This window comes from Carassius gibelio, chromosome A8 (genome assembly GCF_023724105.1).
Source record: "Carassius gibelio isolate Cgi1373 ecotype wild population from Czech Republic chromosome A8, carGib1.2-hapl.c, whole genome shotgun sequence".
Lineage (NCBI taxonomy): Eukaryota > Metazoa > Chordata > Actinopteri > Cypriniformes > Cyprinidae > Carassius > Carassius gibelio.
In genome coordinates this window covers 21783126-21808874 of record NC_068378.1, presented here as the reverse complement: position 1 = coordinate 21808874, position 25749 = coordinate 21783126, and the positions used below count along the sequence as shown (strand labels likewise).

The window sequence follows — 25749 nt, the reverse complement described above, 5'->3', positions numbered from 1 at the left end:
AAGTACACATTCAATAGAAAAAATCATTCATCAAAGTGGTCCGTTACTTGTTCTGACATCCTCGTTCTTGTCGTGTGTGGTTATACAGCAGCCATGGTGAAAATGCATCTTCTTGAAAAATCATTTGTGTGACCATGCATGTTCAACCGTAACATTCATTGGATCTAAGTTTTTTTCCCGCTCTCTGCATTCTACATGCATAGCCAAACCACGTTCGGGACTGACCACAAAGCAATGTGACTGACAGAGGGAGGGGACTTCACAACATGGACACAACAGCACTTCTGTGGCTTTGTTTTTCCAGAGAGCCATTCGTTTTGAGGTTCCTGCTTAATTTCAAGCTGTTTTCTTTGCTACGCAGCACTGACATTGTAAACTTTCGAGTATAAGGCCCAGAATTTGTAATGGTTGTGATATCAAAGAGGGAAAAAAAAAACACATTGTGTTTTAACTGCAGTGAGGAATCAGCTAGTCTTTTGTAATTCAGGCACTGGATGGAAAAACAGAAAAGAGATTGTGTTTGAATAGTTGTTCCAAACACATCACATCAGAACTCCTCATGAAGGGAGGTGAAAGACAGACGTTTGAAGGATGGAGGTCTAAACCTACAGCACACAAAGTCATGTTCTTTTGTTGTGGCATGATGGCCCAACAAAAGCTTTTGAGAAGCAGCCCTCTTGTGCAGCATCACCAAGGCATGTCTACATTATTTTGCGAAACTATAGCAATCCAAAAAATATAGTCAATGTAGCTGGATTTTTCCCTTATCTGTTGGCTTTAACACAGCACAAAATGCTACAAGACGATGAAACAAGGACAAAGATGAAAAAAAAGAATATACTGGACAAGACTGACAGGACAAGATAAGACACTAAAAACCTATGTTAAAAAAAGGAAGAAAAAGGAGTACAAAGTATAATTCATTTTTAAAAGTTCATAAATAAAAGTAACGGAAGAGTAACACTAAAAGGGAAATGATAATGAAACTGGGGGCCATTCCAGCTGGACTAATGCTTTTTTTTTTTTTTTTTTTTTTTTGAAGGGATTTGGAAACATTAAGACACTGCTGGTTTCTTTAGACCACAGAAAAGATCGCTGGTACCTGGAGGGCAATGTTGATGTTATATCTGGTGCATTAAATCCTCATAAAACAAATAACTGTCTGTGAGAAGAGGACTTTCAAGAAGACGGTCCCCAAAACTACAGCTGTTTTGTGACAAATCATAGCAGCAGAGAGCAAGAAAGTTTTTCTTATGTGTAGAAACTCAAGCAGCAACAATTAGCAGGACATTTTCATTAGATGACAAGCGTGGCAGTTAATAACATGAAACCTGTGAAAAGAGAAACGAGAATCTGAACAAGGTGCACATAGACAGAGCAAAAAACACAGCACATTTTGTAAGTATGCTTTTTGTCCTGAATGGGATAGAAAAATGTTAGCATTATCAATGCTAATATCCCTAATATGAAAATGGCAGCAGAAACCATCATGGGCTTATACTCGCAGGTTTACAACAGTCAACCTTTTGCTTTCATTGTTCCAATGTTGTCAAACAGAGGAAACGTCTCCACTTCAGTTTCTCAATTCAGTTCAATTGATGTTTGGCTCTTTCGTGTGAAATTCTGGTAGCCCTTTATGGCAACATTGATTTGAGGGTGAATTATTGGCAAATCAAGCAACGGGAGAAGCAAAAAAAAAAGGCAACAAGAAAAAGAACACCAGCTTTCATATTGGCAGCACCAAGCCAGAATTAAACAGCAAGAGCAAGAAATAAGTTATGAGGTAGCAAGAAAGAAAGAAAAAGGCCATAAACATAAGCAGAACAAACTAAAAATGTAGAGAGATAAAGCAGATGCTCTTATAATAATCTGCTCTCTCTCCTTTGCACACACACTCAACATTCAGCAGACTAGTCGCGTTTGAAGGCAGGCAACAATGCACGTGTGTGCGCGTTGGTGTATATGCTAGCCATCTGAGTGCATGGGCTCTACGAGGTGCCGTTAACAGAATGTAAGGACTCACTCCCGGGGGCACCAGTTGCATTGGCAGTGGAGAGAACTACGTGAGAGGGAGTAGAATTATTGGTTACGTCATGGAGTTGGCTGAGCACTGAAGAGCGGCGTCTCACTGCACCCTGAAACGAACCACTTCTCTTGAAGGTACTCACTACCTCCATCTGCAGGAGAGAGAGAAGGACATCACACAGACAGGCGAATGAGCTTCATGAAATGAACGGGATGGGGCTTTAATCACTCGAGCGGCTTTCAGGAAAAGCAGCATTTCATAATTTGCCAAAGTGTACGCCAACCATCCAGTATTTAAGGGTGATTCATCAACTTTGAGCACTTTATAAGTTATTAAATCTAATAGATTAAAATGTTATTTTCGCTATGTGAAACTCACATTAAAACTGTATTGGAATGTTTTTTAAATGTATAAATTGTATTGTTTAACCCTTGAAAGAGCCCAACTTTCAAACTTAAAATATTAAAATACATCAACAATTATTAAATTTTTAAAACTATTCAATTCAAAACAAAGTGAAAATAATTCAATTCAATACATATACTGACATTTTCGTCAACTAATAACAACTAGACAAAAATGTTTTAGGGAGAGATCCAGTCCGAACAACTCTCCTGTGAGGTAGGGAGGGTCCATGTTCTTGTTTCTTTATGAAATGTTTATGGTATTTATGATATTTAGTCAATTAAACAAACAATTTAGATGACTAAAATATGACAAACTAAATGGCATTTAAGTCAAAAGACTATGACTAAAACTATAGTCAAAATTAATACTGCAACCAACAAAGGATACAATAGTGAAAAGCATGCTTTTAATTATCAGAAATAAGAGACGTGATGTGGTGTGAAGAAAATAGATTTATTTTTTACCTTATTTTTTTATCTTTTCCAATCAAGCTGTAATTGTCAAATAATGTAAAAAGTGTCTATTTAGAACACAAACCGCTATGAAATTTTATTACGATTATTCTTTTAAAATTAAAATGGCATTTCCACCACAATTTTAATACAAAAAAGTTTGAGATATAGTGAAAATGCAATTTGTTGATTCAGAAAGTTAGTGCGAAAGTGCCTATACTTGAAGAAAAATTCAAAAAGGCCAATAATAGTTGACGACACATGGAGATGCCAGAAGTAGAGCAAAAAGGACTCATTTTAGCAGCAGAGAGAATAAAGGATGAAGTGATGGAGAAAGATAAGTTAAGATTTACAACACAGAAAGCTTGTTAAATATTAATATTTCATCAATTTAGAAAGGCTGGTGAAGAAAGAAAAATATGTCGAGTTATGGGGAAAGTAAAGTTAACTAGAGCATGTGGCACAAAAGGCATATGGTATATTTTAAGGCAGTATGTGTCTACACAGGAACAGCTGTCCCTATCAGAAACAACGCAAAAGCAACGTTAAAACAAACAGGACTAAACAGAGACTGACTGTTACCTGAGTCTGAATTCGGTTGAGTCCTCTGAACCACAGGATCTGTCCTCGTCTCAGCTCTCTCTCGGCATAGTCAATCTCATCCTCATCCTCAGCTAGATCCTCATCCATCATCTCGTCTGGAGCCGGCCCATGGCCCGCTTCTTTCAGACACTTCAGCTGATGTGTTGGCACTGATGCTATCACCTAGAGAGAAAACAATACAATAAAGTCCAATTAAAGCTGCTATTTTGGAAACTCATTTTCTGTTTTTGAGAGCTTCTAGAATAGGTTAGCAGTCGATTGGAGCACTTACCTGTCCCCAGACCAGCTCTCCCATTCCCACAAACAGGCACCAAAGCCACTGCTCCGCATTTAAGGGGTAACAGCTGAAGGGTTTCCCACCAAACTGCACAATCACAATCTACAAAGCATAAACACAGTTTACTTCCATCCACGTGTGAAGCACAATTGCATCAAAATGTAAGAATATATATGACGGAAAGTATATATTTGAGATGTGGTTTCCATTTCTTTTCAAGTTTTTCAGTTCCTTGCCATGTAACAAATGCATTTTTTAAAGTTCAGATATTCCATGCAGTTTATTTTCTAATTCATGTGAGGACATGAAAATGGCATGTACATATTACAAAAAAAATCTTTTTATATTTTAGTTAATAATAATAATAATGATAATAGAAATAGAAATGATAAGAAATAATTAAACCCATGATCTTTCGAATGATTTCAGATGAATTATAGCATAACACACTCATTTAAATTCAGCTGGAGAACTGCAGTAATGATGCTGAAAATGTAGTTTTACCATCATGGGAAAAATTGCATTTTAAAGTACATTACAACACTTATTTTAGACCGTAATAATACTTCAAAATATTAATGTTTTTACTGTATTTTTAATCAAATAAATGCAGCCTTGGTGAGCATAAGAAACTTCTTTCATAATCATTAAAAGGCCCAAACATTTTAACGGTTGCATATGTATAGATGGCATTTGTTTATAAAGACCATTTAACATGTAGAAATGGAAATCAAAGAACCTAGACTTAAATATCTAGAGATATCCGTTGACCTGTATTGCGAAGGTCCCCAGCACAATTGAACAGAAGATGGGGTTTGAGAAGATTCCATCGAACACGTTCCTCTCTCCATGGATCTTACGGGCATTGATTTCATTGAAGAGTTGCATGAGGACAAAGGTGTTAAAGATGATGGTGTAATGCTCGGAGGGAGGAGAGTGAAGTGGAGCATTACGTCCACTATCTATGTCAAATATCTTCTCACCTGAGAAAAAAAAAAAAAGAAAAAACCCCAACTGTAATATTGACTGATAAAAGATTTGACACACATTAATTGTGCAACCTTGCAGTCGTCAGAAGAAAAAGAAAGAAGGTTATGTATCTAATCAAACCCTTTGACAGAACCAGTGTGCAATGTACCATACCTACGAAGAGCAGGGTGAAGATGATGATGAGCTGGTACACTGCATGTCCCAGGATGTTCTTCATCATGGTTCTGGATATAAGGGGATTGTTTCGGCCGTAGGGTTTCCTCAGGAGCAACGCTTCATTGGGCGGCTCGGTGGCAAGAGCCAGAGAAGCAAACGTGTCCATGATCAGATTGACCCACAGCATCTGCACGGCCTTAAGGGGTGAATCCTACATACACCAAAACAGACCAAAATAAATAAATAAATAAATAACTAAACCACAGATTAAATGTCAGGTTATACTTGTGCATATATACACTACCATTCAAATGTTTCAGTTGGTAAAATGTCTTTGAATAAAAACTTTTGAGATAACCAAGGCTGAATTTATGTGATTATAAATAGAGTAAAAAGAGTAATATTGTATAAAATATATGTTTGTTAAAATAGCTGTTATTTCAATATATTTTAAAATGTAATTAATTCCTGTGATGGCAAAGCTGAATTTTTAGCATCATTACTCCAGTCTTTTTTTTTATTTTTTTTATTTATAAGTTTATTTGTATAGGAACAGTACAAAAGAAGCATTATCCCAGTCAAAACTGGAAAATATGTATTGCACATAGAGAGTATAGCATAAAGCATAAGCTAATTTGCATCTCAGGTCCCTAGAAAGGCTTTTCTAAAAAAAGTAAAATAGAAACAAAGAATAAAACTACTACTCATAGAATAAAACTACCACAATATGTCCCTTACAGACATTCAAATACCTCCCTGAATTATACACATAAGGAAAACAAATCTTTACATTACACTTACACATACAAAAATTCTTACATTTAAATATGCGTGCAATTCTGGTTTATTTTAAACCACCGCTTTGCCTTCGATACTTTATTTCAAGTATTGCCTTAAACAAATTTGGCAACAGGTTTCAGAGTTTGGTGCCCTCAATATAAAAGGCTCTTTAGGGTTCACATAATAAATGATAATAAACCCTTCACAAATAATTTTAATATACTGATTTGGTGTTCAAGAAACAATTTTAATCATCATCAATCTTGAAAACGATTGTGCTGCTTTATATATTTTTCCAGGATTCTTTAATGATTCGAAAGTTCAAAAGAACAGTATTTATCGGAAGCAAATACATTTTTTGGAACATCTTACTGACCCCAATCTTTTGAATGGAAGTAAGCAGTCATATATAAGTATGTGCATGCACCTGCGTGATGCAGGCCCCAGTGAAGGCTACTATGACAGCCACCACATTCACTGTGAGCTGAAACTGTAAGAATTTGGAGATGCTGTCATACACATTCCGTCCCCACATCACAGCCTTTACTATACTGGAGAAGTTATCGTCTGTCAGGATTATGTCAGAGGCCTCCTTGGCCACATCTGTACCAGCAATGCCCTAATCAGACAGAGAAATTGATTACTATTTTTGAACATTCACACATCTTTAAATCTGGTGTGTTTCAACTTAATATTGAATTTACAAAGTGACAATTAAAATTTTGCTTTCACACTTGTGTATTCTAGCAGTTATACACTGCTTTTTTATTAGATTCAACTTCTGCTTTTCATATGAACTTTTCAAATGAACTTGAACGATGGTTTGGAAGATCGCTTTCATACATATCAAAGAAACAAACTTTACTGTCAGTCGAACCTGAGCCTAACCAAAAGCTCTAGTGTAAATCAACATTCATGTGCACTGAATGTCTCATATTCAGATTCAGTTGGGTTTATCATTGCACTGTGTATAACAGAACCTTAAAAATAGATGGCAATCGTTTACATGTTTAGTTTATGGCTCTTCTCACCATTGCAAATCCCACATCAGCTTTCTTCAGAGCAGGTCCGTCATTTGTGCCGTCACCGGTGACTGCAACCACCTGCCTTTGTTCTAGAGTGGTGCTGTCTATGATACCTGAACACAAGACATACAGAAAATAACAAATAAAATAAAAAAATCCTAATAATCGATTTGAAACCAAAAGATTTGTAATGTAAAATAGTCCAAAATGCTGAAAAAAAATTATCTTCCACATCAGCTTGTTATTTCTGCTGAAGGACATAATGGAAAGGTGATCATCCCCATAGGAAAAAGATATGAACTCAGCTCAGAGAGAGACTTACCCTTGACTAATGTGTGTTTGTCTGTAGGGGAAGAACGAGCAAGAACTCTGAGCTTGGGCCAAACTTTGTCAATGCGCTCTTGCTCAATCTGCAAAAAAAGTTGAAAAGAAAAATAAACATCTCTACACCAACATTATAATTTTTTTTTATAAATAAAAAAACCCCCTGCTCACCCAGGATTAATTCACATGATCAAAAATACAGTAAAATCAATATTGTGAAATATTATTATTATTTAAATATTATTTATTCTATTTTAATAGATAAAAAAAAGAATTGCTTATTATATTTGTGGAAATTGTGATACTTTTTTCAGTACTGAAAAAAAAAATCAGGATGATGAATAGAAAGTTCCAATAAAAACAACATTGACTTTATACATGATATCTTTATATTTACAAACATTGTCTTTACTGTCACTTTTGATCAATTTAATGTATCCTTGCTGAATGAAATCTTTGAAAAAAAGAAAAAACTTTTGAACAGCAATATTGTATATGTAACTACATATATCATCACTCATCTAGAAATTTTGTAGCATTTAATCTTTTTAAAATACACTGTTTTTGCACATGTTATGTTTTTTTATTGAAACTTGGCAATGAAGATTTGGCAATAAAGAAATGAAGATTTATATAGAAATAGTTCCTGCATATGCTCCGAACATAACTACAAAACATGGAAGTATACCTCTCCTTTCTCATTTCTGATTCGCCTGTTGAAGTCCTTCCCGTCAATACACAGGAAGTCGTCGCCTGGATGGATGATGCCACATTTGGCAGCAATGGCACGTGCAGTGTTTATGTTGTCACCTGTCACCATACGCACAGTGATGCCTGCTCGTTGACACTTCCTGATTGCTTCTGGAACCTGATTGGAATTATAATCAGCAAATAAGAACAGATATCAATACAGTAATTGTGCCACATATAGAGCATTGTAAGTCTTCTTATGATTAATGATTTTTAGAGGTTAAAGAGTATGTGCGGTAAATAGGAGAGATAAATTAAAAACTAAGAGAACACATATATCCAAGACAGTAAACTGGTCAGTATACCTCAGGTCGAACAGGGTCTTCAATGCCGACCATGGTGATGCAAGTAAGGTTGGAGACAATGTCTGTCTCATTGTCCCAATCTGGCATGGGGTCAGCTGGGAGCTCCCGGTAAGCGATGCATATCGTACGAAGGCCATCGCATGCCATCGGTTCAATTACTTTCTTCACAATTTCTTCTTTGTCCCGTGGCTTAAAAGCACGAGTCTCATCATCACGGCCCAAGATGAAAGAGCACCTGAGATGAAGGCAGAACAGTTAAAAAAATAATAATTTCTGGACAAAGACTGCACTTTTCAATATTTACCCAGAAGCCAGTTAGAAACAGGTGCGATTCCTGTTAACACTTTTTAGACAAATAATTTTCAGAAAACCTCAGAACACTCTTACTCTCCATTCTTCGTTCTTCCAGCAGTTTATGGTTAAAATATATATGAATGAAATATTTATCAAGGCCTCGAAGAAAGTAGTAGTCCTTAGTTTTAACATTTTGGCCAGTAAAATAATACGCTTAAACCTTTGCAAAATGTTGATTATCAAATAGTAACAAATCTTATAATATGTAGTATAAATAAAATAAACTATCATTTAAGTGTTTGCTTTTGAAAAATTCTTGTTCACCAAAGCTGCATTTATTTGATCAAACAAATTACTATGAATTATTTTTATAATCTAAATAACTGTTTTCTATTTTAATATATTTTAGTTTATTCCTATAATAGAAAAGCTGAATTTTCAGCAGTCATTACTATTATTATTGAAGCTGAAAACTGCTATCTTTTCAGGATTTTTCGATAAACCAAATAAAACGGCATTTATTTTCAAAAAGAAATGTTAGTTATCCCAAACAAAATTTTGAATGTTAGTGTATATAAATCATAAATAAAGTGTAACTGTTTTTTCATATAATTTTTTTTCAGTTCAACAGATAATGTTATACGTCATCTTAACATCACACATTACTATTGCGATTTAAAAAAATAATCACCACATATACAAAGACAAGATTTACTTTCTGAGCAGGATCTCAGAGGCTCCTTTGCTGTATAAGCGGAAGCTTCCATCAGGCATCTGAATGACGGTGCTCATGGATTTTCTGACAGAATTAAAGGTGTAGACTTTATAGAGCTTCTCTTCTGGGATCTGCTCCCTCACAGCTTGGTAGTCCTGCTTCAGGCCCAGCACGAGGCCCAGCAGAGCACATTCTGTCTTATTACCCACTTGTTTGGGCAGCCCACCTTCCTTATCTGCAGCCTGGGAGGAAGAGGTGAAGAGAATGGAAGACACAGTAAATTAAATGATGTAATGACGGTCATAACTGTAGTGACTGTAATGCATGGCCTCTCGTGGTTTCCTGCATTACTAAAAGCCTCTCACCATTATTTTGGAGGTGTAGGCGCAATTCACAGCAATAGCACTGGTGATGAGCTCCAATGTCTTTGGGCTAATCTGGTCTGGTCTTGGGAGGTCGCGGAAGTGCTGGTCCGCTACATAAATCTGCACTACTGTCATCCGGTTAGTGGTGAGGGTCCCCGTTTTATCTGAGCAAATAGCAGTGGCATTGCCCATAGTCTCACATGCATCCAAATGACGCACCAGGTTATTGTCCTTCATCATTTTCTGTGGAAAGGCATTGATGGGAAGTGTTAAAATGTTAGTGGCACTTGCTAGTATGAATGTGTGTTTGTAAATAACACGTCCATGATGGACACTTCACAAAAACAGATGGATTCTTCAACATAACTTTTTTGAAACTACTAATTATTAATTTCTATCTCACCTTTACGGAGTAGGCCAATGATATAGTGACAGCCAGGGGCAAACCCTCTGGCACAGCCACCACCAGAACTGTAACTCCGATGATGAAGAATTTGACAAAGTACTGCACATAAATAGGTGTGCATTCTGTCAACCAGACCCGTCCCTGTATGACAAACGTTTCGATCACGAAGTACAGCATCAGGATAATCACAGTAATGGCGGACATCACCAGACCTGGAATATATCATACATCTTTGATTGCTGAAAAAACTTAGAACACAGCTCTCCTCAATAAAAGAGGCCCACAATTTGAAATATCATCCACACATTTTTTTTTTTTATAACTAAACAAAATATATACTAACGTCCAAAGGTTTATGGGGGTTGATATATATATATAACTGACCCCAAACTTTAAAAAAACTTGACTTTATAAAGCCAATACAATCAGAAGAACTTTACCTAACATTAGACTTCCCCACCTGCTTTCCCGATTTGCACTGCCAGCTTGGTGAGTTTGCCCTGAAGAACTGATTTCTCCTTCTTGGTCACACTAGCTTTTTTCTTTTCTTTTTCCTCCACTTCCCCACCTTCTGCACTCTTCAGAGGCTGCATCTCCATGGCAACAGCCTCATCCTGTTTCTTAGCTATAGTGGATGGAGACAAAGTAATCAAGCAAGTAGAATGATAGGCAATTGTTTAAAAGTTTACAATAACAAACTACACATTTTTTGCGGTTTGCAGTATGTAGATCATTATTTGATCTGACTGACAAGAGACATTTTACAAAATGTAATTCAATATAATATCTTTTATATAGATATATTTTATATAATATCTATAATATTTTTTATTTCTCTGTTAATAACAATTATTATTATTTGTATGCCATGATAGCAGTATGGTACTCACTACACACAAAGTTATGAGTTCAATGTGACTGTAGCAGACTACAATATGAAATGCACATTGTTACATTATTTCACATAAATGTTTAGACAAAATAGTAGGCAGTATGCATTTACTGTGCAAATTAGCTTTTATCTCACCATAAATCTATCTGAACATGCCTCTTAAAAGTGATAAATCAATTCTAAATCAGTCCTGAAAGTCACCTTTATTTTGATTGTTCTCCAGGGTGCCGTCTTGTTTCCCTGTAAAGTTAATACAGACATTTAAACAAAACAAATCTCATTTCTGCTGCTTGAGGTCAATGTAGCTGACATGAGAGAACAAAGTGCATGAGAAAGAAAACATGAAACATGGAGGAATAATATTTGACAGATATGGAGAGTTAAAACCAGGATGTATGTTTATGAGTCATCTCTCTATTGTGAATGTCACCTACCATTTATGATGTTGTGTTCTTTGGCTTCAACACTGGAGAACAGCGTGGATGAATTACTACTGACCTCTGATAGAATTGTTGGAAACAGAGGACAGGACAAAAATGGAGGTGGTATGTAAAGACATAAAATAAAACCTAAATGCTGAACAAAAGCAATGATAAATCAACTCAAATGACTGTGCAACATTTCTGAGCATTTTGATGCACTAAATAGAATTGACCCAGCCAATTTTTTATCTGGATAATTCTATACGGGTATTCAAGCAAAATGGATTTTTCTTTTTTGATGTGAATGTTTATTAATGTTCAGTTTTAACAATTTTTTTTAATAGTTTAAAGAACTGTCAGATGCCAACCTTTCTTGCAGTCTTTCTTCTCTTCCTCCACCTCTCCAGCCCCCAGGAGAGTGAAGATGATGCCCGTTTGAGAGTTGACACCAACAGCGGTCACCAACATTTTCCCAGAGCCCTCCATTACATGAGTGCCTGAGTTTCGTGAAACAGAGAGAAGATTGTTTTACAGTAAATATTTTCAACAATTTCTTTACAGCTCTTCAAAAATCTGTTATTACATACTTTTAATGTCTTTCGTATTACTCAGCAGTCTCTCACTTTTCATGGTAATCCAAATACAAATTGCTAATTCGTGCCATCTTGTGACTCAAAATGGTTAGCTACTGACTAGAGGACTTCGGTAAGTTATTCATTTAAACATGTACTGTAAGCATGGGCGGATCTACCGGGGTGGCATATGCCACCCTAAAAGAAAGCCTTGCAACCCCTGCTGCCACCCCAGTTGGCAGAAACGAAGTAAAGGCTATGGCCAATTTGAAAATTTACGAGTGCGAATATTTCGTGATTCGTGATCCCGCGCCGAACTAACGAACTGATTCAAATGTTTGCGATCCCCAAACTCACTCAAATGATTTGCGAACCCGCTACGAACTGCTGAACTGATTCAAATGATTCGTGAAACTCCAAACTCCCGAACTGATTCAAATGATTTGCGATCCTCAAACTGACTCAAATGATTTGCGAAACCCGCTACGAACTCCCGAACTGATTCAAATAATTCGCGAACCCGCTCCGAACTCCTGAACTGACTCAAATGATTCGCGAACCCGCTCCGAACTCTCGTATTGATTCAAATGATCCTCGAAGCCGCTCCGAACTCCCGAACTGTTTAAAATGATTTGCGAGACCCAAACTGACTCAAATGATTCGCAAACCCTCTCTGAACTCCCGAACTGATTCAAATTATTTGCGATCCCCAAACTGACTCATATGATTCGCGAACCCACTCCGAACTCCCGAACTGACTCAAATGATTCGCGATCCCGCTCCGAACTCCCAAACTGACTCAAATGATTCGCGATCCCCATAACTGACTTAAATGATTCGCGATCCCGCTCCGAACTCCCAAACTGACTCAAATGATTCGCGATCCCGCTACGAACTCCCAAACTGATTCAAATGATTCGCGATCCCCAAACTGACTCAAATGATTCGCGATCCCGCTCCGAACTCCCGAACTGACTCAAATGATTCGCGATCCCGCTCCAAACTCCCGAACTGACTCAAATGATTCGCGAACCCGCTCCGAACTCTGACATATATTCGGATATAACTTATGCTTTAATTATGAATGAATTAGGAAAATATAATTTCAGCATTCATAATTAAAGCGTTCATAAAAATTCATATTAAAAAACAGTATCTTAATATACAGGATTTTGTAATCTTAACGTGAGTGTAAGTGAAAACATAAGAATATACTGTTTTTTCATCATTGTCCAATTGATAGCCTCATGTATTGTTGTTATTTGTTGTGCTCACACTAGCCCCTGCACTTGTCTAACCTAAGGATCAGAATTAAAGCTGAAGTCTCTCCCATGGCCTTTCCTTTTAGCGTGTAATACAATTAAACTGAACCAGATTGTTTCTTCTTTGTTCCCTGATTCATTGCACATTAATTCTTGCTTTCTTTAACAGTTTTTGTATTATTTTTTTTACATAAAATGCACATAAATGTACTTGAAAAGCAATTTTGTTACAATAACATTTGTTTTAAAATACTGGATTTTGAATTAAGTTCATTTTTCCTACCCCATTTAGTGAGGTAGAGAATTTAGTGAGGTTTATGTCTATTGCCAATGAAAGAAGATATTTTTAAACTTAAGACAAAATTACTGATTAAGACAATTATGTTGTACAGCATGCATTTCCTTCTTCACAACAGAAGCCTTCAAACATACATGTTGAGAAGAGATGCCTCTCCTATAATGACTGAGAAAGTAATATGCACCCCTTGATTAATAAGCTGATGAACGACAAAAAAAAAAAGTCGTCTAGTCATCTTAACGACAAAAAAAAAGTCATCTAGTCATCTTATAGTTCAGAAACATGTACAGTAGCAAGAGATCCGTATTGAAACAACATGGAGATCTTATGCAAACAGGAGTCTGCCCAAGAGTTTCACTGGATTATCCAAAATTCACCCTGATAAATCAAAGCAGTTTTAAAATAAGAACTTTCTGCCTTTAAAACAAGTTCTCCCTCAGACCATCTACCTCCACAATGACCTCAAGAACTGACTGCACAGGCTGGAACTGATCCAGTACAACTATACTTTAATATACCATCATATAATCACATGAGATCATAAATAATAAACATGGATAATAAATAACATGAAAGTGTATTGAAAACGGTTAAAACAAAGAACAGCTATGATGTAGGTTATTAATCAAATAAAAATGTATCATTAAGAGACCTTTGTACAAAAGGTCAAATCATCTTACTCCTTATTCGTAATTATGGTCCAACATCCATGAAAAACCCCTTTGGCCTATAACCTAACAAAATGTGGTTGGTTGGTGGTTAAAGTAGTGCCCAAATTAGTACCATGACCATATCCCAAATATCAAAACTCAAAATATGTAATTTCCATACCATTTTTAACGTCACTGTTATGCATATTGATCATAAACACATCTAAAGAGATTTCTACCATTGGCCCTCCTTTACAAAACTTAATATCTAGCACAGTTTTATCATAGGTAGAATCCAAAATGTTTCAATACAAGCATTTCAGTCAAATGTAATTTATGCAACATTTTAACCCTTTAACCCAGGAGGAAAAATCAAAAAGCAATGGCAACAGTTTAAAAGTAGCCCAATTTCATAAAAAAAAAAAAAAAACCCAGTCAGATTTCACTGATCACGGGTTGAGAGGAGAGAGGGAGGATTTGCTGCTCAACAGATCCTGAGCTCAGTGATAAATAGCTGATTTTCCTTTACAAAGAGCGAATCTGAGAAATTGAAAATGAACAGCGTACCCTCATTCAAAAGATATTTAAACACTCCGCATATTGATGGCGGCCCCCTGATGCATGAAAATTATATGCAATATTACACTGTTTGCGGGAGAACTGTACACAAACCAGTGGAGTGGGCGATAATGGTCAGAAATCATTTAAATTATAATTTATGTGTTGTGACTTGGCTTGATACCAATGATTTGTCTTTGAAAAACTTAAAAAAATATATAAAATTTTATATTAAATTATTTAATATAGTCCTTATAATAAATGTATGTAAATAATATTATTTACATATTTTTCACTGTTTGAATGAATTATATGTATGTGTGTGTATATACAGGTGCATCTCAATAAATTTAAATATTGTGGAAAAGTTCATTTATTTCAGTAATTCAGCTCGAATTGTGAAACTCGTGTATTAAAAAAATTCAGTGCACACAGACTGAAGTAGTTTAAGTCTTTGGTTCCTTTAATTGTGATGATTTTTGCTCACATTTAACAAAAACCCACCAATTCTCTATCTCAACAAATTAGAATATGGTGACATGCCAATCAGCGAATCAACTCAAAACACCTGCAAAGGTTTCCTGAGCCTTAAAAATGGTCTCTCAGTTTGGTTCACTAGGCTTCACAATCATGGGGAAGACTGCTGATCTGACAGTTGTCCAGAAGGCAATCATCGACACCCTTCACAACGAAGGTAAAACGCAAACCTTCATTGCCAAAGAAGCTGGCTGTTCACAGAGTGCTGTATCCAAGCATGTTAAAGTTGAGTGGAAGGAAAAAGTGTGAAAGAAAAACATGCACAACAAACCGAGAGAACCGCAGCCTTTTGAGAACTGTCAAGCAAAATCGATTCAAGAATTTAACAAGAAATTAACTGAAGCTGGGGTCAAGACATCAAGATCCACCACACACAGACATGTCAAGGAACTTGGCTACAGTTGTCGTATTCCTCTTGTTGAGCCACTCCTGAACCACAAACAACATCAGGTGTGTTTTACTTGGGCTAAGGAGAAGAAGAACTGGACTGTTGCCCTGTGGTCCAAAGTCCTCTTTTCAGATGAGAGCAAGTTTTGTATTTCATTTGGAAACCAAGGTCCTAGAGTCTGGAGAAAGGGTGGAGAAGCTGAAAGCCCAAGATGCTTGAAGTCCAGTGTTAAGTTTCCACAGTCAGTTTGTGGTGCAATGCTGGTGTTGGTCCATTGTATTTTTTGAAAACCAAAGTCACTGCACCCCTATACCAAGAAATTTTGGAGCACTTCATGCTTCGTTCTGCTGACCAGCTTTTTGAAGATGGAATTTCATTTTCCAGCAGGATTTGGCACCTGCCCACACTACCAAAAGCACCAAAAGTTGGTGTTGGTGTGCTTGACTTGCCAGCAAACTCACCAGATCTGAACCCCAGAGAGAATCTATAGGGTATTGTCAAGAGGAAAATGAGAAACTAGACCAAAAAATGCAGATGAGCTGAAGGCGACTGTCAAAGAAATCTGGACTTCCGTACCAACTCAGCAGTGCCACAAACTGATCACCTCCATGCCACGACGAATTGAGTAATTAAAGCAAAAGGAGCTCCTACCAAGTATTGAGTACATGTACAGTAAATTAACATACTTTCCAGAAAGACAATTCACTAAAATATTTTTTTATTGGTTTTATTAAGTATTCTAATTTGTTGAGATTGTGAATTGGTGAATGTTAAATGTTAGTTTTTGTTAAATGGGACCCAAAATCATCACAATTAAAAGAACCAAAGACTTAAACTACTTCATTCTGTGTGCAATTAATTTATTTAATACATGAATTTCACAATTTGAGTGGAATTACTAAAATAAATGAACTTTTCCACGATATTCTAATTTATTCAGATGCACCTGTATATATATGTGTATATGTATGTATGTATATATATATATATATATATATATATATATATATATATATATATATATATATATATATATATATATATATATATATATATGTGTGTGTGTGTGTGTGTGTGTGTGTATATATATATATATAATTGTGATTCAATGATTTATATTTTAATTATATTCAATTAACTGTGATCATTAGAAAGAAGTGACAGAACAGGTCTCTGGACGGCCTAAAAACAAATCCGAGTATTTCTCCAGGAAACTGAGATGAGGTGAATGAGGGAGGGAGCTGATTAACCTGTTTATCAGACCTCAGGGTCTCTTATTAAATCAGTCAATGAGATTTAGCCCAAGCACTGAGTGTTAAACTATTGACAGAATACTTTGGTTCAATTGAATGCTGAATTAGTTCAATTCAGATGGATTGCGATAATGTCAGGCTAAATTAATTGATACTGGTAATTCTGAGAAGACTTACAGTATACTACACATTTGACATCACCATATAAAGCAAATAGTGCCCCTGGGAATAAGCGTCCTGCTCAAGCAAACAGACCCCCTTTGCATGTTCAAGCCTACAACCTTTCGGATTTGAGACCTTTACTACAAGTCTGTCCCAGGGATCTGTTTGCATCCCGAATCATCTGAATTCTTAAACAAATGGTGAATATCTTTCAGTATGCATATGGTTCTGTGTATGGCTCTGAATAATCAAAATTATATGTTAAAACACACAGAAACATTCATCACAACCTATGGCCATATGGTCGACCCAGTCCACACAATCCTACGCAAACATACAAACATATGTTCACTTATATAACCTTTACTCCCTACCTGACAGCAGCATGGGATCCTTGTCGATGGATTTGCGTACGTGATCAGACTCTCCAGTGAGGGAGCTTTCATCGATCTTAAGGTCGTTCCCTTGGATGAGAACACCATCCGCAGGCAGGAGGTCGCCTAGGAGACCCCAGAGTGACAGCAACAGATCAGTCTTACCAGCCTTTGAGTACTACTTCCTTTAATGACCAAAATTTAAATTAATAATAATATTATACAGAAATTATTTTAATTATGATTTATGTGTTCTGGCTTGGCTTAGTACCAATGTGTTGTCTATAGAAAAACTATAAAAAAAAATATACAATTTGGTATTATTTTAATTATTTAGTATATTCCTAATAATATAAATTGCTTATAAATCATATTATTTACATATTTTACACTATTTGAATGCATTATATATATATATATGTGTGTGTGCATATAAATTATATATGTTAAAAAATATCTATAATTACATAATATTATAATTATAACAAATAAATTATACTCAACACTGTTTACATTTGCTTCATAAATTATGAATTCATAAAGAATTTAAATAAATTTAGTGAGAATCAAAGCGGCTTAACAGTAGACTTTTTACAATGCTAAGACTACGAGAGATTTTAAAGTTTTTAATAATAACTCGCATGTGGGGCTTACATCACCAAAATTTATAATGCGTTCATTTATAATGTAAAATGCTTTCATAAAAGATGGGTTTTGAAGCCAATTCAGAACTTTACTGACCATATTTGATCTGGGCAATATCCCCCACCACCATCTCAGCCACGGGGATCTGAATGACCGTGCCGTTCCGCACCACAGCGAAGCGTTGCTCCTGCTCGATACGGCTCTGCAGGCCACGGAACTGCTTCTCTTTGCTCCAGTCATTAAACGCTGTCACCAGCACCACACACATCACCGAGAGCAGGATAGCTGCACCCTCGATCCAGCCCGCCTCTGCCTCTCCCTCATCCTCCGCACCTGAACTCACATTACCACACGCTGGAGAGAAAGAAAGAGATGGAAAGGTAATACTGTGTGGGAGGACAGTGAGTTTCAGTGTCAACTTGTAATACTTTATATTCTTCTATCTATCCTTCCATTTCTCACTCCATTCCTTCTATCCTTTGCTTTCTTAGCGGTCCATGCAACTATACTGTTACTTACACTCAGGGCTACTTTAAAAATGCATTCAAAAGGTTTCAAACTAGCAATACAATACACACAAGATCATTTTAGGGATGCAAATCTGAAACATGTCTTGATATAAAGTAGTGTTAATATTAGCAGAATAAAGGTCACCAGACTGTTAAATTATTGACACTTTATTTGGGCTACGATATGAAGCAAATCACGTTTCCATTGAGCTTCTGATGAAAGGCCAGAAATCCTTTTTGTGGTCGGGTTATGTTTGCATTTGTGAACATATGTACTTTTTTTTTTTTTCACTGAGAAACCAAATCACCTTCAATTTCTCCTCCTGGCGGCTGGTAAAAGGATAGCCCGAGGGAAATAATGGCCGCTATTTCCAGGATTATGAGGGTGACATCCTGTAGAGCCTCCCACACGAGCTGAAGGAAGGTCTTGGGCTTCTTAGGAGGGATGAAGTTCATTCCAAACACTTGCCGACGTTTCTCCAAGTCCACAGGATTGTCCGATAGTCCTTTTGGAGGAAAAGATGGTGGTAAAAGTCATTGTTACGGATCAAATTGTACTAACAGAAATTCTGTGAGGTTGGCATATATAAATATATAATGTCAGTTCATAAAATATATAGTAAAATAACCACACGAAACTGTCAACGCGTAATGCCTGAAACATTTTTGCCTATACATGCCTATACAAATATAGCAGGGTTTTTTTTACAGTGCAGAAATAGTCAGCCCAAGAACATGTATACTGGTGTAAATCAGCTATGGTGCTTAAAAACTCTTAATTTGTTTATTAATGGGTTTTTCTCTATGCAGATGGTTTTGAGAACTTCCTGGATGCTCGTTAGTCATCACTCAATTCTTTTAGCACCAATCCCTGACCTCTTAGGGTGGCAGGAAGGGAGGGGAGAGGACATAACAAGAGAACACAGGGCACAGATGGTTAAGTCAGTGTGTTTCGGATGCACCACAGGGTGTGATTTTTGGCAGCAAGACCCAAACAGACTGTCAAGCTCTCTGCATCCTCACCCTGCCAATCATCACCTGCTTCCCCTGGTAACCTCTCATCTCCCATCAGAGCTTCCCTTTCACTCACTCTTAAACCTAATTGAGTTACTCCAAAGGGTTGTAGGTTGTAATCATTTCCCCAACTCATTCCAATTGCCCTAATTTATTCATTCAGTCTCTGTTCAGCACAATATGTGCAAGAAAACTAAGACAACTAAGATACGCCAATGCAATCCTCTTTCCATGGACTACCAGATTTGAAAGCCATTTGCAGTACATGATCCAGCCCTTTCTTCTACCCTTTCATCTCTCCATGCCCCTAAGCTTCTCTTTTTGTATCCCTGTCATGGTTTGTGAAGAGAGGTTTTTCAAAGAGCAGCATTAAAGGAGGAGAAAGAGCTTTACAATAAACTTAAAGTAACCTTAACGTGGTTGCCAAATAGCGATGCAGGCAGACCGCATGACTTGGTCTGAAAGCAAGAGGTCAGAACAAGATGTGAATCAATGTGATTATCAGAGCGCAAAGTAGGAGCATCTACCCAGAACAGCTACTGCAATAAAACATTTGTAGCAAAATAATTATTACATTATATATGATACTTAAAATATTAACTAACTAAATACTGTGCATTGATTTAGTTAACAGTTTCTGATTATTCAAAGTATGGAATCATAGGATGTAGTAAAATGATAAACACAGTAGCCTATCTGATGGATCTTATATTATCTATTTAGATGTATAATGCAGCTGTACGCCATCCAGCTAAAATCCTCTTTTTCTTAGGCTAGTTACCTTATGTTCACATTTCCCTCATTCATATGTTGAGGGCCAACTCGAGGAGCCATGAAGTAGTGATGCGGGGAGCAGGGAAATCTATTTAGAGCACCTTATTTTATTATTTTATTAATTAGATATTTGGCAGCAAATATTCATATTAGTTTTAGTAATTTCAGTTAGTTGCCAAAGCAACATTTCTAATTTTCACTTCAGGTTTACCTCTAATACAGTTGCGATCAAAATTACTCAACCCCTCAGAGACTGCAGTAATTTACAAATACAAGCTTTTCTGAAGATCCAGGATAAAATAAAAATTGCATCAATAATGGTTCACTGGCATATTAAAAATGATATTGTCAATATATAATGTAATATTTTTGAGTTATAAGATTTTTTTAATAATACTGCTGTGTCATAATTATTCAACCCCTATTCAACATTGCTGTTTTTAATCACTTATTTGCATGGTGGGGAATAAAACAGTCTCAAAACACAATTAAGCTTTTAGAAACTCTATTAAAAACAGAATTAGCTTGAGCTGTTACACATACAGTCAGCCCATGCATGTGTTGAAGTTGAGTAGCAAAAATGTCAACAGAGATCTCACAAAAGCTAAAGAGGATAAATATTGTAGTACTTTAGAAAGGCTATGGCTATATGAAGATTTCCAAGACATTGAAAGTTCCTATAGACACAGCTCTCAGCCTTGTTTCTTAGCTTAAAGTGTGTTTTACCAGAAAACCTTTGAGGGTGTTGAAGAAAAAGCACAATATCATAAAATGTTTAATCAGAGCAACTTAGAAAAACCTGCAATGTACAGTCAAAGACTTGCAAGATGACCCGATGAAAGGAGGAAAACCATTTCAATGCAGCATGTAAGAAGAACTCTAGACAAGTATGGCCTACATGTTGAGACATCTTGTAGAATACCACACTTGATCAAGAAGAACAGTACAGTAGACCTGTGAAGCTCTGGAGGAATGTTTTATGATGTGACTGAACTGGAACTTTTTGGACCCATGGATCAGCGGAATGTCTGCTGCAAAAAAGGCAAAGCTCATAAGCAGAAGAACACCATCTCCATCCTCAAACTCGGAGGTGGATCAGTCATGTTATGGGATTTCTTAACTGTAGAAGGAAGTGGAAATCATTACTTTATGAAGGACATCATGGATTCTTTGAAGTATCAGGCCATTTTGACAAGAATTGTGATGGCTTTGGTGCAAAGACTGAAGCTGATGATCAATTGACTTTCCTGCAGGACAGTCATCCCAAAGTACACATCCAAATCTACTACTGCTCGGTTCAGGGATCATTCATAGGATGTTCTTGGGTGACCTGTTTAGTCTCCAGGCTTAATTCTCATTGCAAATATCTGGCTGAATTTTAAGAAAGCGGTGGCTATGTGAAAACCAAAGATTATCAGTGATCTGGAAGCTTTTTCAGGCGAAGAATGGGCCAAGACTGTAGTATAGAGCTTCTAAACACTTACAGACAGCATTTATTTGTTATTTTAAAGAATAAAAGATTCTGTAGAAAGGAGGCTGAATAATTTTGACCTTGAATGTTTAGAGCCAATTTGAATTTTATCATGATTCATCAATGTTCCATTCTCAGAATCACTCAAAAGTGTATTAAACTTTCTCTAATACTTTACTGATGCTTTGTTGAATTGATTTCATAAAATGCAGCAAAATGTCTTGCAGGTTAAGGGGGTTGTATCATTTAGATTGCAACAGTATTTAACTTTATTTCAGCTTTATTTTTTTTAGTTACTGAAAATAATTTATCTAAATTTTTTTACAATTTGTTTTAGAAAGCTATTTATTGTAAAAGATGACACTATTGTAAAAATGTGTTGAAAGAATCATGAATTTCCCCCTAAATATGAATATAGTCTACTGTGTTGCTTAAACACACACAGGAAGATGTTCTGAAAAATTGGACTTGAATTTCTTGATACAAAAACTTATCTAAAAGCATAATTACAGAGAGATGCTGTTATCTGGTTACATGGGCTTGTGTTTCATTTTTACTATGAAAATGTAGAATTAAGTTCAACACCAGCTGCTCTTCAGGGATGCCTGCTTTCAAAGGCAGATAAAGGCTCCAGGCATTTGGTATTCTTTCCAAGAAGACAGGCTTGTTTTGAAAAGAAGTGTTTGTGAATATAGGTTCATCTGGATTTACAGGACTGGTTCACTCAAAATTGAATTGTGTCATCATTTACCCATTCTCAAGGAACAGTTTTGAAGAACTGAACTGGTTGCCATTTCCCATGCAATAATAATGGATGGGGACTGAAGCTTCCAAACATTTATGTTCCACGGAAGAAATAAAATCATACAGTTTTGAACGACTTGAGAGTGAGCAAATAACCACATTTTTATAATAGCTGAACAACTTCTTTAATAGCTGAAAATATCTGTATGCTTTAGGATGCATGTGTGAGCTTATGCAATTAGCAAGTGATATGGCCACATATCTAAAATAGTGCTACTCACCATCTGCAGGTGAAGTCTTGAGTCTATGACAGAGGGTTTCTGTGTCTGTGTAGTTCTCCTGGATCTTCTGCAGGGCTTCAGGTCCCCTGAGCTCCATCAGCAAGCATAACTCCTCAACGGTCACCCCGAAATCTCCCTCATGACCTCCTTTGTCCATCCCTGGCTTCTTAGGGTGGAAGTCTATTGTGCTATTGCCCAGTTCTCCCATGATGGTGTGTTGGTTATGGACAACTGGAAGCTTTTTAGCAGATGCTATGAGCTAAAAGATGAGTACCTGGGACAATGTGTGATCTCTTTTGTCCTATTTATATTCCTCCTCACCTATTTCTAAGATGTTCTCTATATAGTTCTCCATACTGAGACATGAATTGTGAGATTCTTTGGGGTTTTCTATTCTATGGTATGGCAGCTGGGGTTCCCCTAAAATATCCCCCCATAAAGAAAAAGTCAGCAAATAAAGTGGTAGCCATTGTGCCAATCCATCTCTATGAAGACCAAAGCAAGTGTTACTGATTATTAAACAATAAAGAGGATCTAGTGACATCCGTAAGAAACCTGAGGAACAAAAAAGGAAGATTCGTTTTAAAATTAATCAACTTGATTAAACCAAAAAACAAACAGCTCTGAAAAACAAGTGATCAAATTACCACCCTAAAACCTTGAGACAAATTAGATGCATCAATGACTTTTTTCCATAAAAATGATACATAAATAAAAATAAAAACACTTTCCTATCACAAAACAAAAATAGATAGATAATGATTAGAGAAGATTTGAAATGCATTATAAAACTATAACACATTTTTTAGCTATTGATCAATATAAAAAATAACACATTATGAACACTAAACAACAATTTATAAGAATTTTGTTTTGAAATATGACAAAAAAATGTTTAATGGTTTACCAACCATTTAAACAGCAAAACAATTACGAAACAGCAGAAATCAAAACAAATACATCAAATCATTATTTTGGTTTGCTGGAAGCTGAATGATGAGAATGAATTATGTAAAATTCCAGCATATAAATTACTTGACAACTTGCCCCGACATTTATGACAAGAACACCAATGTCCTGGGTACAACTTTTCATCTAACATCTGCTTTCATGATATATTAGACACTTAGTCATTTAGTTAAATGCGTGTTAGTGTTCTTTTATTTAGGCTATTATTATTTTATTTTGCGTTCACTTACAGTTAGTAGCTAGCTGTTTGTGACAACTACCCTATTTATTTATGCTTCGTTATTAACGTATCTGTTCATTTTTTAGCCTAACTGAAACGCTCAAAAGTCGACGAAACAATTATGTGAAATGTGAAGGTGGCATTTAGCTCAACGAGGTGTCACAGGTGCAGGAAGTTTGAGGGAAACAAGTACCCAAGCGTTCATCATATATACACCTATTGCAATGGATTGTTTGCATAATATCAGAGGGAAACCGAGGACAATAACCTCTTATCTAAAAGCCTTTAGAAATACTGTCTCTTGATAAAAGTGATTTATGTGCGCCTCTCCCCAACCCGTGTACCTTGTGCCGCCTCTCGACGCAAAATCTGCCTTCACTCAGTACGAGACGCCTGCGCATGCGCACATAAACACTTGCCCAATCCCACTGCAGAACAGATTTCCGAAGGCAGCACTACCAGCCATCAGGCCTGCAATTTTGGATGACATTACAATCCGCTTGAGCTCTGCGCCTCCATTTCCCTGCTGTGACACCAACTTTAGGTTACTGAACATTTAAACCTATAATCTGTGCGCGCGCCTCCTCATCTAATATTAAAACTGGCCAGAAGATTCCTCAACCAACATGCGCTTTATAGACGATGATGCCCTTTCCTGGTAACCTTCAGGAATCAGATGTTCACCTTGGTCCATTTTCAGTTTCTAAAAAAAAATAATAATAATAACTGTAGCATTTGTCTTACGATCAACCATTGCGAGGGTAAAGGTAAAACAAATGAATATTAAAAACATTTGGCGGGGATTAAAATGAAAGGCTGCACAAACTAACCAGACAGCAAGGTTACATCAATCCATCACCTGCTTTTTAGTCTATCAAAAACTACTAATTTGTTTCATGCATACAGGCTTTAATAGACATACCGCTCTTAATTACGTTTATGGAACAATAATGAAGATTCATATTTTTTTTTTATAAATGTTAAAATATTATCTAATGTATGATTAAAACACTGGATTATTTTTTAGATCATTTATTTGTATTATATATGTTAAATGTTATAGATATATTACTGTATGATTATTTATCCTGCATTAGCTACTCTTTTATTTGAAGACATTATAAAAACAATTGTTGAACAATCATGAATAGCCAACCATCATGGCATAAAACTTATACTGGAGAAATATATCAGCAGAAACGTGCTGGGCATACTGTAAATTTCCATGTAATACTTACATACTGTAATCATAATAAAAATGCACTTTAATTATACATTAGCAGACACGACTGCAACAAATAAACAAACCCAACACAAAACATACCCTGCTGACACCACAAGTCACTTGTGAACATGTATCTGTGAATAAATATATTCACTCACCGGGCAGGCCATGTTCCAAGGACATTTGACGTTGAGTCGGAAAAAAAGACAGGAAAAACGGAATGATATCCAGTGATTTAGCCTCAAATCGTGCCCATCATTGAGATCACAAAAATCAAAGTAACATCATTTGACCTTTACGCTATTCCAAATACAGATGATGCACAACGGTGAAGAATAAAAATCAAATGAAGGGTGCAGGAGGCAGCAGACGGTGGTGAGCGCTTCATCTTATGCGGAAGAAAACCTGAATGATGCAGATCAGATTGTACCATGTCCGCATTAATTATTCGGTTAAAAACGGCGTGTTGTGCTGTAGGGGACGTAAAGGAGGGTCGTTTTGGTCACATCGTTGCTGTTATTTTTGGCGCTGATTGATAGAGTGATATGTGAAGGAGAGATGTGGGTCTACATGCCGATGATGCCTGTTTGACGCGCATCTCTCGGTGATGGGATGGCAGCAGCAACAGCAGCATCCGAGCGCTGGAGGACGCG

The 25749-nt window shown here is 36.4% G+C and overlaps 1 protein-coding gene and 1 long non-coding RNA gene across 7 annotated transcripts in view; one reads left to right on the top strand and one right to left on the bottom strand.

Moving 5' to 3' along the window:
• LOC128018876 (uncharacterized) overlaps nucleotides 1-1380 on the top strand; it is a 4186-nt gene extending 2806 nt beyond the window's left edge. Inside the window, exon 3 of the long non-coding RNA XR_008185009.1 lies at nucleotides 1043-1380. This is a non-coding gene — a long non-coding RNA (uncharacterized LOC128018876). The remainder of the gene's footprint in view (nucleotides 1-1042) is intronic.
• The window catches only part of LOC128018873 (plasma membrane calcium-transporting ATPase 3-like), a 27968-nt gene extending 2219 nt beyond the window's left edge, over nucleotides 1-25749 (bottom strand). Inside the window, exons 1-22 of one of the 6 annotated variants that reach the window (XM_052604708.1) lie at nucleotides 25255-25749; nucleotides 22683-23237; nucleotides 18707-18904; nucleotides 17986-18243; nucleotides 17245-17370; nucleotides 11559-11687; nucleotides 11203-11268; nucleotides 10970-11008; nucleotides 10337-10501; nucleotides 9874-10088; nucleotides 9471-9713; nucleotides 9106-9347; nucleotides 8097-8331; nucleotides 7730-7909; nucleotides 7040-7127; nucleotides 6724-6830; nucleotides 6120-6311; nucleotides 4910-5123; nucleotides 4538-4749; nucleotides 3761-3868; nucleotides 3469-3651; nucleotides 2091-2177 (exon numbers count right to left, since the gene is read on the bottom strand). In XM_052604708.1, coding sequence (XP_052460668.1) covers nucleotides 2091-2177; nucleotides 3469-3651; nucleotides 3761-3868; nucleotides 4538-4749; nucleotides 4910-5123; nucleotides 6120-6311; nucleotides 6724-6830; nucleotides 7040-7127; nucleotides 7730-7909; nucleotides 8097-8331; nucleotides 9106-9347; nucleotides 9471-9713; nucleotides 9874-10088; nucleotides 10337-10501; nucleotides 10970-11008; nucleotides 11203-11268; nucleotides 11559-11687; nucleotides 17245-17370; nucleotides 17986-18243; nucleotides 18707-18904; nucleotides 22683-22890 — 3495 coding nt within the window. In that variant the 5' untranslated portion in view covers nucleotides 22891-23237; nucleotides 25255-25749. Of the gene's footprint in view, nucleotides 1-2023; nucleotides 2178-3468; nucleotides 3652-3760; nucleotides 3869-4537; nucleotides 4750-4909; nucleotides 5124-6119; nucleotides 6312-6723; nucleotides 6831-7039; nucleotides 7128-7729; nucleotides 7910-8096; nucleotides 8332-9105; nucleotides 9348-9470; nucleotides 9714-9873; nucleotides 10089-10336; nucleotides 10502-10969; nucleotides 11009-11202; nucleotides 11269-11558; nucleotides 11688-17244; nucleotides 17371-17985; nucleotides 18244-18706; nucleotides 18905-22682; nucleotides 23238-25254 lie in introns of all 6 variants that reach the window. The other 5 variants (XM_052604712.1, XM_052604710.1, XM_052604709.1 and 2 more) reach the window with 5 other exon arrangements.